General features: G+C 45.0%; 1 protein-coding gene across 2 annotated transcripts; it reads left to right on the top strand.

The window, feature by feature from the left end:
- Nucleotides 1–8,670: 8,670 nt before the first annotated feature.
- MED18 (mediator complex subunit 18) lies at nt 8,671–15,648 on the top strand. Of its 2 annotated transcripts, none has more exons than XM_054498178.2 (3): nt 8,671–8,797; nt 10,262–10,400; nt 14,097–15,648. In XM_054498178.2, exons 2-3 carry the CDS (start codon nt 10,328–10,330, stop codon nt 14,648–14,650), a joined length of 627 nt encoding a protein of 208 aa, XP_054354153.1. In that variant the 5' UTR covers nt 8,671–8,797; nt 10,262–10,327; the 3' UTR covers nt 14,651–15,648. The 2 variants fall into 2 exon arrangements, with proteins under 2 accessions (XP_054354153.1, XP_054354163.1); XM_054498188.2 differs by having other exon boundaries at nt 8,671–8,853.
- Nucleotides 15,649–18,286: the final 2,638 nt, after the last annotated feature.

Genomic DNA, 18,286 nt, shown 5'->3' with positions numbered 1-18,286 from the left:
CCTGACCTGTGGTGATCTGCCCGCCTCAGCCTCCCAAAGTGCTGGGATTACAGACATGAGCCACTGCGCCTGGCCATTTTTTTTTCCATTTAAAAGGAAAAAAAGGTTATTTTCTTTTACTCTTTTTAAGTAACCCACACTCATCAAAAATTTGGAAAATAGGCTGGATGTGGTGGCTCACTCCCAGTTACTTGGGAGGTTGAGGCAGGAGGATTGCTCGAGCCTGGGAGGTTGATGCTGCAGTGAACTATGATCTTGCCACTGCACTCCAGCCTGGGTGACAGAGTGAGACCTTGTCTCGAAAAAAAAAAAAAAAAAAAAGGCAGGGGAATCGCTTGAACCCAGGAGGTGGAGGTTACAGTGAGCTGAGATTGCGCCACTGCACTCCATCCTGGGTGACAGAGTGAGACTCCGTCTCAAAAAAAAAAAAAGGAAAACAGAGACAAATGGAGATAAAATAATCTCTGGTCCCATTAAACAAAGTTAAACAAAGGCAGTTATTGTTAGTATTAGAGTGCTATGTTTTCTTCTCCTGTGTAAAGATGTTTTAAGGACTCTGTATAATTAAAATCACACTGTACATTTGTAACTGGCTTGATTAGTTAATACTATATCATAAATATTTTCCACCTTCTTTCTTTTGTAACCATTTTTAATATTATTTAATATTTTATCACTAGAATGTGGACTCTCTCAGGGGAGGGGTTTAGGTTGTCCCACTTATTCTTTATATTCCCAAAGTCCAGCATGGTGCCTCGCCTACCACAGGCACATAGTAAGTGCTGACTGTATTGTGTGCCACAATGTGCTTGCTACGCCCATACGGAGAATATGCCAACTCTCCTTACAATGTTCTTTTCACTAATTCTTTTTTTTTTTTTTTTTTTTTTTGAGACAGTCTGGCTCTGTCACCCAGGCTGGAGTGCACTGGCAACATCTCAGCTCACTATAGCCTTGACCTCCTGGGCTCAAATGACACTCCCACCTCAGCCTCCCAAGTAGCTGGAATTACAGGCATGGGCTACCATGTCTGGCTAATTTTTAATTTTTTGTAGAGATGGGGTCTCCCTACGTTGCCTAGGCTGGTCTTGAACTACTGGGCTCAAGTGATCCACCTGCCTCGGTCTCCCAAAGTGCTGGAATTACAGGTATGATCCACCATGTTCAGGACCCATCTTAAGTCCTAAGCACTAGTGTGTTAACCTCTGCCCCTCTGCTTCTCCATGAAGTCTTTTTGGGCTTCCTCATCTCCTCTGGGTTGTACAAAGAGTCTCCTCCAGAAAACATTTGAGTTGATGGCATAAATAATGGCATAAAACCATTTGACCCAAGGAAGGGGGTAATTGTGATGAGGGGACCAGAAACAAACCCTTTTACTTCCAAATAGATTATATAGCAGACTTGCAATTCTGGCAGCTATGAGATGGAGAGAATACCACCTGCTTCTGAGAGCTAGTATGAGGAGGAAATGAATTATACAGATTCAGCTGAGCACGGTGGCTCACACCTGTAATCCCAGCACTTTGGGAGGCTGAGGCAGGTGGATCACCTGAGGTCTGGAGTTCGAGACCAGCCTGGCCAATGTGGTGAAACCCCGCCTCTACTACAAATATAAAAATTAACTGAGTGTGGTGGTGCACGCTCGTAATCCCAGCTATTTGGGAGGCTGAGGCAGGAGAATCACTTGAACCTGGGAGGTGGAGGGTGCAGTGAGCCGAGATCACGCCACTGCACTTCCACCTGGGTGACAGAGTGAGACTCCATCTCAAAAAAGAAAAAAAAAATACAGATTCACAGAAAGTGCTTACCACAGAGCCTGGCACCCAGTAATCACTCACTCAAGGGGAGCTGTCCAGGAAATTTGAGACCCAGTGGGTTAATTATCTTCAGACTAAAACCAACACTGATTTCCCCAGACAGCCTGGAAGGGGAGAAACCCAAACAGACAGTTACAGTTCAGCTAAAACAGAGCTAATCTTTAATCTTTTATGGATACATGTAATACATTAACTATTATAGCTTATCCCCTCAAGGCACCTCAACACCTGGTCAACCAGAAGATAGAGTTGGGTTGGTTGGGCTAAGAGGAAGGGAGCAAGTAAACAGGCCAATTATCCTTCTGCAACAGACTTTCTTAGGGCCCCGCCTTGAGATTAAGAGAATTAAATGGCTAATGCTGCCTGTCATTCAGCCAGTGGGGTGGGGAGGTGAATTTCTTGAGTCAGCACCCAATGAAGAACACTAGGCACAAAATTATATGAAGTGTTTTACCTGTCTCTCAGCAAACTAAACTCCTTAAGAACAAGAATGGTGTCATTTCTTATTTGTCATTGGGTGTTTGCTGATGGTCATTACTATTAACAATGATGCTGTAGTTGTCATAATAGGAAAAAAAATCCAAAGGAATAGAATTACTAAAGCTAAGTATCTATGAAATCATAAAGTTCGACTACTGCATTTTCTCAACTCTAAGATGCATTTTGTGTCTGGGTTTATCGGGCTTCAATTTATAACAGATATATATATATACACATATAGAGAGAATGTTTATCAATTGACTGAAACTCTGTTATTAAATCAACACTATGACTTAGAGTGGACAGTGTCTAGGAATCAAGGAAATATGATAATTCAATCTCTCCCACTTAGAACAAAAATTCTTTCTTTTTTTTTTTGAGATAGAGTCTTGCTCTATTGCCCAGGCTGGAGTGCAGTGGCACCACCTTGGCTCACTGCAACCTCCGCCTCCCAGGTTCAAGCGATTCTCCTCCCTCAGCATCCCGAGTAGCTGGCATTACAGGTGTGTGCCACCATGCCCAGCTAATTTTTGTGTTTTTAGTAGAGATGGGGTTTTGCCATGTTGGCCAGGCTGGTCTTGAACTCCTGACCTCAGGTGACCTGCCCACCTAGGCCTCCCAAAGTGCTGGGATTACAGGTGTGAGCTACCACGCCCGGCCAATAATTCTTTCTACCACAGTCTCTCCTTCAATATTTCCACTGGAAGGGAGTCTACTTCGTATCCGGGCCCCCCTTCCATTACTGGACACCACCATTGTGACAAATTGTTCCTTATATTAAGCTGAAATCTATATCCCTATAATTTTCACCCAACAATTCTAGTCCTGTCCTCTGGAACTATACAAAAGCAGTCAGTTTTTCTCAGGAGGCTATTATAGATTGAAGTTTGTGTCTCCCCAAAATTCATATGCTAAATCCTGGGAGAAGTAGAAATTTGCCCAGCACTACGTAGGCACTGTGAACACCTGGAGGGCCTTTAAAAAAAAGAATCCTAACCTCCAATGTGATGGTGAGCCTTTGGGAGATAATTAGGTCGTGAGGGTGAAGTCTTCATGAATGAGATTAGTACCCTTGTAGGAAAAAACAAGAGATGATTTTTCTCTCAGCCATGTGATGGTATGAGAACGCAGCCATCTGCAATTCATGAAGCCGACCCTCACCAGACACTGTATCTATCAGCACCTCAATCTTGGACTTCCCAGCCTCCGGGAAATATGTGAAATCATTCGTTGTTTTAGCCACCCAGTCTTTGGTAATTTGTTATAGCAATCCAAACTAACACAGAGCAAAGTCTTAGTACAATAAATCTCTGGAGGCAGACAGATTTGGCTTTTAATCCTGACTCTGACACTTATCAGCAATGTACTTAACTTCCCAGAGCCTATTTCCTCATTTGCTAAGTGGGCTGAAGTCCCCATGGTTGTGAGAGTTAAATGAGTTAAATATACTCTAACCCTAACCCTAGCCCTTTCCTCTTCATCTCTCCTCAATCCCCACTGCCTTTGTCATATATTCATATACTGGAAGACAGATGGCATGTCCACCCTTCGTAAGTCTTTTCTAATTAAACATTCCCCAATTCCTAAACCATTCTCCTAACAGTAAATCTGATTCATCGCATACCTACAATATACAGTATATACCAGGCACTGACAAAGGCCTAAGTAGTTAAATAAACTGCCTAAACCCACACAAGCAGTGGCCAGAATTATCGATCTGTCTGACTGTAAAGCCACACCTTCAAATCTAGATCCTACAGCAGTACTGTCCAACAGAAATATGTGAGTCACATATATACTTTTAAATATTCTAGGCCAGATATGGGGGCTTACACCAGCAATCTGGGAGGCCCAGGTAGGGGGATCACTTGAGGACAGGAGTTTGAGACCACCCTGGCCAACATGGTGAAACCTGGTTTACTTAAAGAAAAAAAAAAATTAGGTGGGCGTGGTGGCACGCATCTTAGTCCCAGCTACTCAGGAGGCTGAGACATGAGAATTGCTTGAGTCTGGGAGACAGAGGTTGCAGTGAGCCAAGATTGTGCCACTGCACTCCAGTCTGGGAGACAGAGCAAGACTCCTGTCTCCAAATAAATAAACAAAAATATAAATAAATAAATATTCTAGTAGCACCCTGTAAAAATAAGCTGGGCTCAGTGGCTCACACCTGTAATCCCAGCACTTTGGGAGGCTGAGGCAGGTGGATCACCTGAGGTCAGGAGTTCAAGACCAGCCTGGCCAACAGGGTAAAACCCTGTCTCTACTAAAAAATACGAAAATTAGCCAGGTGTGGTGGCGGGCACCTGTAGTCCTAGCTACTGGGGAGGCTGAGGAAGGAGAATTGCTTAAAACTGGGAGGCGGAAGTTGCAGTGAGCCAAGATCATGCCACTGCACTCCAGCCTGGATGACAGAGCAAGACTCCGTCTCAAAACGAAACAAAACAAATAAATAAAAATAAATAAACAAGTTGAATTAAATGTAATAAAATATTTTTATTCAACCCCAGTATCCAAAATATTATCATTTCAGCAAGTACTCTATATAAAAAATTATTGGCTTGGTGTTGTGGCTCACACCTATGATCCCAGCACTTTGGGAGGCCTAGGCAGCAGAATTTCTTGAGCCCAGGAGTTGGAGACCAGCCTGGTCAATATAGTGAGACCCTGTCTCTACAAAAAAAGGAAAAAAAAAAAAAAGGCTAGGGCTGGGTGCGGTGGCTCACACCTGTCATCTCAGGACTTTGGGAGGCCGAGGCAGGCAGATCCCCTGAAGTCAGGGGTTCAAGACCACCTTGGCCAACATGGCGAACCCTGTCTCTACTAAAACTACAAAAATTAGCCGGGCGTGGTGGCTCACACCTGTAATCCCAGCTACTCAGGAGGCTAAGGCACAAGAATCACTTGAACCTAGGAGGCGAAGGTTGCAGTGAGCCAAGATGGCGCCACTGCACTCCAGCCTGGGTGACAGAGTGAGACTCTGTTTAAAAAAAATATATATATATAATATGTGTGTGTGTGTATATATACATTTTTATATATGTATATATGTGTATATATGTGTGTATATATGTGTGTGTGTGTGTATATGTGTATATATATATATGATTCCTCACTTCAAGATGTTTACAATCTATCCAGGGAGATAAGCCATGCACAAAATACATTCACAGATCCAGTGAGTCTCCTGAAAAATGAAAAAAATAATTTTGAAAAAGTGAATTTAAAAAAGAGTGAAAACAATAAAATAGAATGCACCTGTAATCCCAGCTACTTGGGAGGCTGAGGCAGGAGAATAGCTTGAACCCAGGAGGTGGAGGTTGCAGTTAGCCAAGATCGCGCCACTGTACTCCAGCCTGGGCAACAGAGCGAGACTCCGTCTCAAAAAAAAAAAAAAAGGCCGGGCACGGTGGCTCACGCCTGTAATCCCAGCACTTTGGAAGGCCGAGGCGGGTGGACCACGAGGTCAGGAGATCGAGACCATCCTGGCTGACACGGTGACACCCCGTCTCTACTTAAAATACAAAATATTAGCCGGGCGTAGTGGCGGGCGCCTGTAGTCCCAGCTACTCAGGAGGCTGAGGTAGGAGAATGGCGTGAACCCGGAAAGTGGAGTGAGCTAAGATTGCGCCACTGCACTCTAGCCCGGGCGACACAGCAAGACTCCGTCTCAAAAAAAAAAAAAAAAGCTAATAACTACTGCTTATTAAATGCCTACACGCCAGGCATGATGGCTCATGCCTGTAATCCTGGCACTTTACGAGGTCAAGATGGGAGGATGGCTTGAGGCCAGGAGTTTGAGACCAGCCTGGGTCTCACATAGTGAGACCCCGTCTCTAAAAAAATTAATAAAATTAAAAATAAAATAAAAATATTAAGTGCTTACAATAAGCCAAGCACTATGTTAAATGCTTTATAACCATCTCATTTGATTTTGGCAAACTCCTTTGAAAGTACTATTATTATCTCTATTTTACAAAAAAAGGAAGCTGAGGCTCAGGGAGGGGAAGTGAATTGCCCAAGGTTGCACAGCTGGGTAGTGGCAAAGTACAGGGGTGAGCCCCATCCTAAGCTCTAGGCATCACATCCTTATCAGAGAAACCTATCCCTATAATCTCCAGGCCTCCTTCAGGTATTATCATATTCTTTACCCATTTTCTGTCTATCTCCCCTACCTTTTTAAAAAAATTTACCCTTCTTTAAAATACCAGCTAAAATCTGGGTAAACCCTATGGTGCCTCAAATGACCTGTAATTCACTGGACTTTCTATGCTGCAATTAGTGTCTGTATAGGAAAAGAGAGGCCAAAGAAGTTCACAGCCTCCTCTAATCATCACAGCACTTGAGAGCTGGTCACTCTGCCCAATCTTGTGAATCACCAGGTTGATCAGGAGGCACATCCTAAACCCTAGGGCATACACAACTCTAATAACTGCCAGAGTGCTATGCAAGACCCAGTCCTTGTCAATCTTCTTTTCCTATTTAGTACACTCTTGCAGGATGATCTCATTCAATGTCATGGCTTTTAGCTACCATCTATGAGGCTATGGTTTTGAAATCTCTATCTGTAGCCCATTTCTCTCCCCTGAACTTTGCCATTTGGGTGTCCCACAGACACCTGATGCTCAGTGTGTCTACATATGAACTCATCTTTCCTGTCTCACCCACACTGCTCTGTGTTTCCTAGCTTAGAGAAAAAAAGTGCTACAATAGCCACCCAAGGTAGAAATCTGGGCATTTGTGACTCCTTCATCTCTCTGTCTTTACCTCTGATTGGTCATTAAAGAATTATTTTACATATATCTATATAGAGGACAGAGTCTTGCTCTGTAGCCCAGGCTGGAGTGCAGTGGCATGATTTCAGCTCACTACAACCTCTGCCTCCTGGGTTCAAGTGATTTTGGTGCCTCAGCCATCTGAGTAGCTGGGACTACAGGCGTGTGCCACCACGCCCGGCTAATTTCCTCTTTTTACATTTTTTTTTTTTTTTTTTTTTTTGAGACGGAGTCTTGCTCTGTCACCCAGGCTAAAGTGCAGTGGTGCGATCTCGGCTCACTGCCAGCTCCGTCTCCCAGGTTCACACCATTCTCCTGCCTCAGCCTCCCGAGTAGCTGGGACTACAGGCGCCCACCACCACGCCCAGCTAATTTTTTGTATTTTTAGTAGAGACAGGTTTCACCATTAGCCAGGACGGTCTCGATCTCCTGACCTCGTGATTCACCCGCCTCGGCCTCCCAAAGTGCTGGGATTACAGGCGTGAGCCACCATGCCCCGCCTCTTTTTACATTTTTAAAATCTTTTTCTGACAGTTGTTTCTCAACTGGAGTTGTACCAAACCACCTAACTGGTCTTTTTTCTTTAATTTTTTTCCAGACAGGATCTCCCTTTGTTGCACAGGCTGGAGTGCAGTGGCGCTATCTCAGCTCACTGCAACCTCTGCCTCCTGGGCTCAAGCAATCCTCCCACCTCAGCCTCCCAAGTAGCTGGGACTGCAGGTGCAAGCCACTACGTTCAGCTAATTTTTGTATTTTTTGTAGAGACAGGGTTTCACCATGTTGTTCAGGCTGGTCTTGAATTCCCGAACTCAAGCCATCTGCCCGCCTTGGCCTCCCAAAGTGCTGGGATTACAGGCCTGAGCCACCGTGTCCGGCCTGGTCTTTTTTCTCTAGGCGCTCTCCTTTCCCAAACTTTTCTCCATGTTGTAGCCAGGGTTCTTTTAAAGCTCACATGTATTCTTTAGTACGGCATTGCAGAGTACTCCTGGATCTGGATCTACTTCTTTTCCAGACTCTTTTTTTTTTTTTGAGACAGAGTCTCTCTCTGTAGCCCAGGCTACAATGCAGTGGCGCGATCTCGGTTCGCTGCAACTTCCGCCTCCCGCGTTCAAGCGATTCTCCCACCTCAGCCTCCCTAGTAGCTGGGATTACAGGCGCGCGCCACCATGCCCGGCTAATTTTTGTATTTTTAATAGAGACGGGGTTTTACCATCTTGGCCAGGCTGGTCTCGAACTCCTGACCTCAAGTGATCTGCCTGCCTCGGCCTTCCAAAGTGCTGGGGTTACAGGCGTGAGCCACCGCGCCCAACCCCTCAGTTCTTTTTTCTTTTGAAACCCATTATAATCTCTGTAAGTCCTATCAATTCCAAGAGACTTTCTACACAAATACATCTCCAGGTTGTCAAACCTATAAAGATTTTCCTAGAGGATGGCTTATGACGTCAAGGATCCAGGTAGCGCCCGGAGGAAAGCTCCAAATGAGGCCGCCACCTTTCATACAGCAGCCCAGCATTTTGCGCATGCGCTTCTGATTGTCTGTCCGCAATGAAGCTCTTCGGCCTTCTCGGCACCCATACGTTTGGGAACGGCAGTTTCGAGGTTTGTGAGACGTCGGCTTCCGACCGGAAGTGAGAAGAGGAGGAAGTTGGTTGGTTGCACCGGTCTGGGGGCTTCCCGGGCTCGGGTAACCGGAGTGCTGGGATCTAATCGTCGCTCAAAGGCTCCTAGGTGCGCGGGTGGATATAATTCCCGGCTTCTCGAGAAGACACTAGAGCCTCAAGGAGGTGTGCTTCTAGTGTTTAATTGGACACGTGTTCTGGATGCCGGCTTAGAAGGACCTATATACCATCATCTTAAAATAACTTTCTCTTGGCTCTCTCTTTTTTTTTTTTTTTGAGACGGAGTTTCGCTGTTCTTGCCCAGGCTGGAGTGCAATGGCGCGATCTCGGCTCACCGCAACCTGGCCTTCCGGGTTTAAGCGATTCTCCTGCCTCAGCCTCCTGAGGAGCTGGGATTACAGGCGCTCGCCACCAGGCCTGGCTGCTTTTTTGTATTTTTAGTAGAGACGGGGGTTTCTTCATGTTGGTCAGGCTGGTCTCGAACTCCCAACCTCCAGTTGATCCGCCGGCCTCGGCCTCCCAAAGTACTGGAATTACAGGCGTGAGCCACCGCGCCCGGCCTTGACTCTCTTTAAAAGGCATTTTTAGGCTAGCCGCAGTGGCTCTCCCGCCTGTAGTCCCAGCTACTCGGGAGGCTGAGGCGGGAGGATCGCTTGAGCCTAGGAGTTCGAGGTTATAGTGAGCTAGGAACTCCCCACTGCACTCCAGCCTGGGCTACAGAGCGAGATCCTGTCACCAAAAAAGAAAAGGGTACGGGGGAAGGTACTTTCAGAGAGATTTTAGTTTGGTCCAAACTCTGCTACCAACTTGCTGTGTGTATCCTTCTGTCCCTCTCCAAGTCTCAATATCCTCATTTATAAAATGAAGGTCCGTTAAGTCACTTTTTCAGTTCTTCTGAATTTTGTTGCCTCTTTATTATCTCGTTTGAGCCACATAGCCTTGGGAGTTAAAAATCACTGGCCTTTGACCGGGCACGGTGGCTCACACCTGTAATGCCAGCACTTTGGGAGTGCCGGATCACCTGAGGATCACCTGAGGCCAGGAGTTCAAGGCCAACCTGGCCAATATGACAAAACCCTGTCTCTACTAAAAATACAAAAAAAATTAGCTGGGCGTGGTTGCGGGTGACTGTAATCCCAGCTACTCGGGAGGCTGAGACAGGAGAATCGCTTGAACCTGGGAGGCGGAGGCTGCAGTGAACAGAGATTGTGCCATTGCACTCCAGCCTGGGCGACAAGAGTGAAACTCCGTCTCAAAAAAAAAAAAAAAAAAAATCACTGGCCTCATTTTATAAGGAAGACATTGAGTCCCAGAGTGAGGGGTTATAGATAGGACTTTCTCAAGATTGCACAGGTAACTTGGGGGTTTCAGAACTTGAGACCAGAAGGTAATGCTGTACTCTATGACCAGATCTCCTTTTTATATTTCTGTGTCATCAGTTCCTGGAACTGGCCATATAAGGAGATACTCAAACGTTTTTGAATGAATGAATCTTTGATTTGAAGGCCAGTGCCACAACACATCTGGTCTCTCTCCACCACTCTGATGTATAAACAAGTGAACTCTTTTCCAGGTATATCTCGTGCCTTACCTGACTGGGGGCTCTGAGTCCAGTTGTGTTGTCTTCAACTTAGACACCATGGAGGCACCTCCAGTCACCATGATGCCTGTCACTGGGGGCACCATTAACATGATGGAGTACCTGTTGCAGGGTAAGTGAACCAGGGAACTTGGATTACCTATTTTCCTCTTCTCTGTTCAGCTTCCCTTAAGATGAGAGACTTAACACAAAAGCAGCCTGCACAGTTTCTGGCACCCAGCTATGTTTTTAACTGTTATTTTAAATTATAGTTTTATATGCACTAAACATACTAAATTTGCCATCTTGGCTGGGCACGGTGGCTCACGCGTGTAATCCCAGCACTTTGGGAGGCCAAGATGGGCGGATCACGAGGTCAGGAGATGGAGACCATCCTGGCTAACACAGTGAAACCCTGTCTCTACTAAAAATACAAAAGAAATTAGCCTGGCGTGGTGGCGGGCACCTGTAGTCCCAGCTACTCAGGAGGCTGAGGCAGGAGAATGGTGTGAACCTGGGAGGCAGAGGTTGCAGTGAGCCGAGATCGCGCTGCTGCACTCCAGCCTGGGCGGCAGAGCGAGACTCTGTCTCAAAAAAAAAAAAAAAAAATTGCCATCTTAACATATTTAAGTGTACAGTTCAGTGTTGTTAAGTATATTAACATTGTTGAACAACAGATCTTTAGAACTTTGGTTTATTGTGAGTAACTTGAAAAAATACTTAGTACAACTTTTTTTTTCTTTGAGACAGAGTCTCAATCTGTCACCCAGGCTGGAACGCAGTGGCATGATAACAGCTCACTGCAACCTCTATTTACTTCCCGGATTCAAGGGATTCTTGTGTCTCAGCCCTCCTAAATAGCTGGGATTGCAGGCGTGCATCACCATGCCCAGCTAATTTTTGTATTTTTAGTAGAGAGTTGTGGTTTCATCTTGTTGGCCAAACTGATCTTGAACTCTTGCCCTCAAGTGATATACTTGCCTTGGCCTCCCAAAGTGCTAGGATTACAGGGACGAGCCGCCGCGCCTGGCCTAAAATACTTAAGTTTTTCATCCTGTAAAACTGCAACTCTATACCCATTAAACACTAATTCCCACTCCCCTCTACGCCAAACCCTCAGCAACTATCTTTCTAGGTCCTGTTTCTCTGATTTTCTTTTTTTTTTAAGACGGATTCTCACTCCGTTGCCCAGGCTGGAGCACAGTGGTGCAATCTCGGCTTACTGCAGCCTCTGCCTCCCAGATTCAAGCGATTCTCCTGCCTCAGCCTCCTGAGTAGGGGAATTACAGGTGTGCACCACCATGGCCAGCTAATTTTTGTATTTTTAGTAGAGACAGGGTTTTTCCATGTTGGCCAGGCTGGTCTCGAACTCCTGACCTCAGGTGATCCACCTGCCTCGGCCTCCCAAAGTGCTGGGATTACAGGCGTGAGCCACCGCGCCCAGCCAGATTTTGTAAACAAGTATCTGAATATGTTCCTAACATTTGAGCCATAGCCATGGAGGCAGAAAGATGACTAAAAAAAATGTATGTCAAGCCAGCTATTACAGGCTTATGCCTGTAATTCCAGTTGTTTTGGAGGCTAAGGCTGCAGTACTGCTTGAGTTTGGGAATTCAGGATTAGTCTGGACAACATAGCAAGAACTCATCTCTACTAAAAAAAAAAAATTAGCTGGGCATGGTGGTGCGCATCTGTAGTCTGAACCACTTGGGAGGCTGAGGTGGGAGGATCACTTGAGCCCAGGAGATGGAGGCTGCAAAGAGTTATAATCACGCCACTACTCTATAGCCTGGAGACAGAGCGAGACCCTATCTAAAAAAAAAAAAAACAAAAAAAAACCGGTGCCATAAAAATAAAGCAGGAAAGTGGCTAGAGATTGGTAGGACACATACTATTTTATTAGGGTGATCAGAAAAGGCCTTGATGATAAAGTCACTTGAGCAGAGACCTGACAAAAGTGATAGAGTAGACATGCAGATGGGAAGAACATCCTAAGCATAGAGAATAGGAGAAGGGGTCTGGCAGGAAGGTCACTCCTGGAGAGAATGATCAAGGGGAAGAATAGAAGGAGATGATGTTTGGCAGGTAGCAGAGACAGTAATATGTAGGGCCTTGTCGACAACGGTAAAGATGTTGGCTTTTATTCTGAATGACACAGTAATCCACTGGAGTGTTCTGAGTAGAGGAGTGTTATTATCTGCCCAGTAATTTAATAGACCATTTGGCTTTCATATGGAGAAGAGAGGAAGAAGGCAAAGGTAGAAACAGGCTATTGCAAAGACCAGGCAAGAAATGAGGGTGACTTCATTTGAAGGGACTAGGTTGAAGTGACCAGAGGAGTGAGAAGTGATTGCATTCTGCATTTATTTCAAAAATATGGATTCAGTGGAGGGTGTGAAAGAAAGAAAGAGGGTGTGAGTCAAAGATGATTTTCTGGTTTTTGGCTTGGGTAACCAACTAAAAACAGAGTTGCCGTTTACTGTGATGTTGAAGACCGCAGGGTGAATAAGATTTTGGAGGAAAAAACCAACAGTTTGATATTGAACATGTTAAGATAAAGATGTCTGTAATAGGCATCCAAGTGAGGAAATTGAGTAGTAAGTTGAATGTTTTCATCTGTAGTTCAGAGATAAAAACGTGGGAGTCCTCAGGGCCTAAATGATATTTAAAGCCATGGGGCCAAATAAAGTCACCTAGGCAGGAAAAGAGTATTGATACAGAAGAGGACCAGGATTGAGTCCTAGTCCTCCAGTGTTTAGGGAAGATGAGAGGGACCAAGCAAAGAAGAGTTAAACGGAACGGTCAGCAAGTTAAGTGAAGACAAGAAAGTTGTGTCTCAGAGGCCAAGGGAAGAATAGATTTCATAGTGGGTATAATCTACTGTAAGAATTGTGTCAGATGTTGCCAAGAGGATGAAGATTCTATGAAGCAATTCACTCTCTTCTACTTACATACAGAAGAGGAAAACTTTTCCTGATAAAAAGGAAACTTTAGCCAGGTGCAGTGGCTCCATGCCTGTAATCTCAGCACCTTGGGAGGCTGAGGCAGGCGGATCATGAGGTCAAGAGATCGAGACCATCCAGGCCAACATGGTGAAACCCTGTCTCTACTAAAAATACAACAATTAGCTGGGTGTGGTGGCACACGCTTGTAGTCCCAGTTACTCAGGAGGCTGAGGCAGGAGAATCGCTTGAACCCAGAAGGTGGAGGTTGCAGTGAGCCGAGATCGCACCACTGCACTCCAGCCTGAAGACAGAGCTAGACTCCGTCTCAAAAAAAGCGGGGGAGACTTTATATTTCTTCTATAAATGGAAGACTTTGATTTGTTGGAAATAGAAGGCAATTGTTAAAATATATAACAACAAAATAGTGTTATTGGCTGGGCATGGTGGCTTGTGCCTGTAATCCCAACACTTTGGGAGACCAAGGCCAGGAGTTTAAGACCACCCTGGGAAACATAGTAAGACCCCAACTCTACAAAAATAAATAAATACATAACTAAAACAGTATTATTACATTCTAGATAGACACTGTCACTGATTAAAGGCTCTAAGCCCTAGGCCTACTGGAGATGAGCATTAGAGGAAGCCTAAAGACTTTGTAGTGCTAAATAAGAAAATTCCAAAAAATTGAAAAGGAAAATAACTTTCTCACAACGTTATACAATACCTTGGTAGTGTAATTTCTGTAAAATCTCATGTTTGGCCCTGTGTTTTATGAAATGCTTCACTAAACTGTTTTGGTTTTTCATTTAAGTTTTTTCAATTGTATACTAACTCCATGACCTAAAATGAAAGATAGGACTCAGTGGTGCTTTTTCCGTTTTCAGGAAGTGTTTTAGATCACAGTTTGGAAAGCCTCATCCACCGCCTTCGTGGTTTGTGTGACAACATGGAACCTGAGACTTTCCTTGACCATGAGATGGTATTCCTCCTTAAGGGCCAGCAAGCCAGCCCATTTGTTCTCAGGGCCCGACGCTCTATGGACAGGGCAGGGGCACCCTGGCATCTGCGCTACCTGGGACAGCCAGAAATGGGAGACAAGAACCGCCACGCCCTGGTGCGAAACTGCGTGGACATTGCCACATCTGAGAACCTCACCGACTTCTTGATGGAAATGGGCTTCCGCATGGACCATGAGTTTGTTGCTAAGGGACATTTGTTCCGTAAGGGCATCATGAAGATTATGGTGTACAAGATTTTCCGCATCCTGGTGCCAGGGAACACAGACAGCACTGAGGCCTTGTCACTCTCCTATCTCGTGGAATTAAGTGTGGTAGCACCCGCTGGGCAGGACATGGTCTCTGATGACATGAAGAACTTTGCAGAACAGCTAAAACCTCTGGTTCACCTAGAGAAAATAGACCCCAAGAGGCTCATGTGACTAAGAGAATCTGTCCACATTTGGGGCCTATCCTTACTTGTTTGAAAAAATATGTTTGCTTTTTTTGGTTTTTGTTTTGTTTTGTTTTTGAGACAGAGTCTCGCTCTGTTTCCCAGGCTGGAGTGCAGTGGCACGATTTCGGCTCACTGCAACCTCTGCCTCCCGGGTTCAAGCAATTCTCCTGCCTCAGCCTCCTGAGTAGCTGGGATTACAGGTGCGTGCCACCATGCTCAGCTAATTTTTGTATTTTTGGTAGAGATGGGGATTCATCATGTTGGTCAGGCTATTCTCGAACTCCTGACCTCGTGATCCACCCACCTTGGCCTCCCAAAGTGTTGGGATTACAGGCATGAGCCACCACGCCTGGCCAAAAAAATATGTTTTAAATGTCCCATTTCACCATTGCCAGGGAGGCATTCTTCCTTCAGGGAGAGGATGGTGAGAATTAATTGGTTCTTTGCACTGTTCTCCTCATGTGGTGATTTCACTTTCATGACAGCCTTTCTACATTAAAGGCTCAGGATGTCACGGAGAATCTATCTAATCCCACTGTATTAAGAGGGGAAACCGGGCCAAGCGCAGTGGCTCACACCTCTAATCCCAGCACTTTGGGAGGCCGAGGTAGGTGGATCACCCGAGGTCAGGAGTTTGAGACCAGCCTGGCCAAATGGTGAAACCCCATCTGTACGAAAAATACAAAATTTAGCCGGGCGTGGTGGCAGGCTCTTGTAATCCCAGCTACTTGGGAGGCTGAGGCTGGAGAATCACTTGAACCCAGGAGGTGAAGGTTGCAGTGACCAGAGATGACGCCATTGCACTCCAGCCTGGGTGAGAAGAGTGAAACTCCATCTCAAAAAAAAAATAAAAATGAAGAGGGGAAACCAGAATAAATTATCTTTTGGAAAGGAAAATTTCTTGTTTGGCCATTTGTGTGTAAGGTTTGTAACATTAGAGGCTGTGAGCTTGTGTTACATGGTAATAAAGCCAATGAAGAGAAATGTCTGTGTAATTCTGATTCTTTATTCCCTTACCCTGTAAATTTGGGGTAGATTCATTACCAGTTGGAGCAAAAAAAAATGACAGTTCCTAGTTTTAATTATGGTAGAGATGAGGATGAGAGTTTTCACCTTTTATAAAAGTAGCATATTTATTGTTGAAAACTTTTAAAATATAGTACAGATAAAAAATAACACCTATTAGCCAAAGAGAAGTTCTATTTTGGTATATATCCTTCTAGTCTTTATTTTTTATAAATTTATAAATTTTTATAAATTTATGAATATGAAATGTGTTTATTTTATAAAAAGATTCCATATATATTGGTTTATAACCCTTTTTTCCCATTCATCTATCATTAACATCTTTCCAGGACATTTGTCTACACTCTCCTTTTTTAAAATTTTTTTTTTTTTTGAGACAGAGTTTTGCTCTTGTTGCCCAGGCTGGAGTGCAGTACTGCGATGATCTCAGCTCACTGCAACCTCTACCTCCCAGGTTCAAGTGATTCTCCTGCCTCAGCTTCCCAAGTAGCTGGGATTACAGGCATGTGCCACCATGTCCGGCTAATTTTTTTTTTTTTTTTTTTGAGATGGAGTACAGTGGCCCAGTCTCGGCTCACTGCAAGCTCCGCCTCCCGGGTTCACGCCATTCTTCTGCCTCAGCCTCCCGAGTAGCTAGGACCACAGGTTGCCCGCCACCACGCCTGGCTAATTTTTTATATTTTTAGTAGAGACGGGGTTTCACCATGTTAGCCAGGACAGTCTCAGTCTCCTGACCTCGTGATCCGCCCCCCTCGGCCTCCCAAAGTGCTGGGATTACAGGCGTCAGCCACCGCGCCCTGCCTTAATTTTTTGTATTATATTTTTTATTTTCGAGACAGGGTCTCACTGTTGTCCAGGATGGAGTGCAATGGCATTATATTTTTAAGAAACGGTGTTTCAGGCCGGGCGCGGTGGCTCACGCCTGTAATCCCAGCACTTTGGGAGGCCAAGGTGGGCAGATCATGAGGTCAGGAGATCGAGACCATCCTGGCTAAGACGGTGAAACCCCGTCTCCACTAAAAATACAAAAATTAGCCGGGCACGGTGGCAGGCGCTTGTAGTCCCAGCTACTCGGGAGGCTGAGGCAGGAGAATCGCTTGAACCTGGGAGGCGGAGCTTGCAGTGAGCTGAGATTGCATCACTGCAGTCCAGCCTGGGCGACAGAGCGAGACTCCGTCTCAAAAAAAAAAAAAAAAAGAAACGGTGTTTCACCATGTTGGTCAGGCTGGTCTCGAACTCCCTGCCTCGGCCTCCCAAAGTACTGGGATTACAGGCATGAGCCGCCGCACCTGGCCAAAATTTTTTCTTTTTAAAGCTAGTTTATTGAGTTCATGTTATGTGTCAGTGCTATCCTAAGTGCTTCAGGTATGTTAAACCCGTTTTGTAAACAGGGAACTGGTACATATAGATTAATTAACTTTCCCTGAGCTATACAGCTACTGATTGGCAGAGCTGGTATTTAAATATTGACAATTATAATTGCTATTTCTATTTCATCATATGGATTTGCTATAAGTTATCTAATTGAATCCTCTATGATTTTCAGTTTGATCCCATTTTTTTTGCTTTTATAAGCTGTGTAACAATAGAGCTTTTATTTATTTATTTTTTTGAGACAGAGTCTTGCTCTGTTGCCCAGGCTGGAGTGCAATGGCATGATCTCGACTCACTGCAACCTCCGCCTCCTGGGTTCAGGTGATTTCCAGCTAATTTTTCTATTTTTAGTAGAGAGGGGGTTTCACCATGTTGGCCAGGCTGGTCTCGAACTCCTGAACTCAAGTGATCTGCCTGCCTCAGCCTCCTAAAATGCTGGGATTACAGACATGAGCCACTGTGCCTGGCCCGATATGTACTTGTTACTCTATGTAAATCTAACTCATAACTTCCAACTTGCATATGCTTTCATACTAATACAAGTATTAGTGTTTAAATAGTGTTTGCTCCATGACAGGTACTTTATTTTTATTATTTATTAATTCATTTATTTTTTGAGACAGAGTCTTGCTCTGTCACCCAGGCTGGAGTGCAGTGGTGCCATCTCGGCTCACTGCAACCTCCTTCTCCCGGGTTCAAGCGATGCCCCTACCTCAGCCTCCTGGATAGCTGGGATTACAGGCGTGTGCCACCACGCCCAGCTAATTTTGATTTTTTTTTTTTTTTTTTGAGAGGGAGTTTTGCTCTTGTTGCCAGGCTGGAGTGCAATGGTGCAATCGCAGCTCACTGCAACCTCTGCCTCCCAGGTTCAAGCGATTCTCCTGCCTCAGCCTCCTGAGTAGCTGGGATTACAGGCGCCCACCACCACACCTGACTAATTTTTGTATTTTTAGTAGAGATGGGGTTTTACCATGTTGGTCAGGCTGGTCTTGAACCCCTGATCTCAGGCGATCCACCTGCCTTGGCCTCCCAAAGTGCTGGAATTACAGACTTGAGCTATCGCACCCAGCCATGACAGGTACTTTAAATATTTCAACTCATGTACTTCTCATAACAACTGTATGAGGGTTGTGAGTTGTTATTACTTCCATTTTATAGATGAGGTTACACAGAGAGGTTTCTCAATTTTTTTTTTTTTTCCAGATAGTCTTCTCACTCTGTT

Source organism: Pongo pygmaeus, chromosome 1, assembly GCF_028885625.2.
Source record: "Pongo pygmaeus isolate AG05252 chromosome 1, NHGRI_mPonPyg2-v2.0_pri, whole genome shotgun sequence".
In the NCBI taxonomy this organism is placed as follows: Eukaryota; Metazoa; Chordata; class Mammalia; order Primates; family Hominidae; genus Pongo; species Pongo pygmaeus.
Note: the sequence above shows the minus strand (reverse complement) of the source record. Positions and strands in the feature narration are given on the sequence as shown.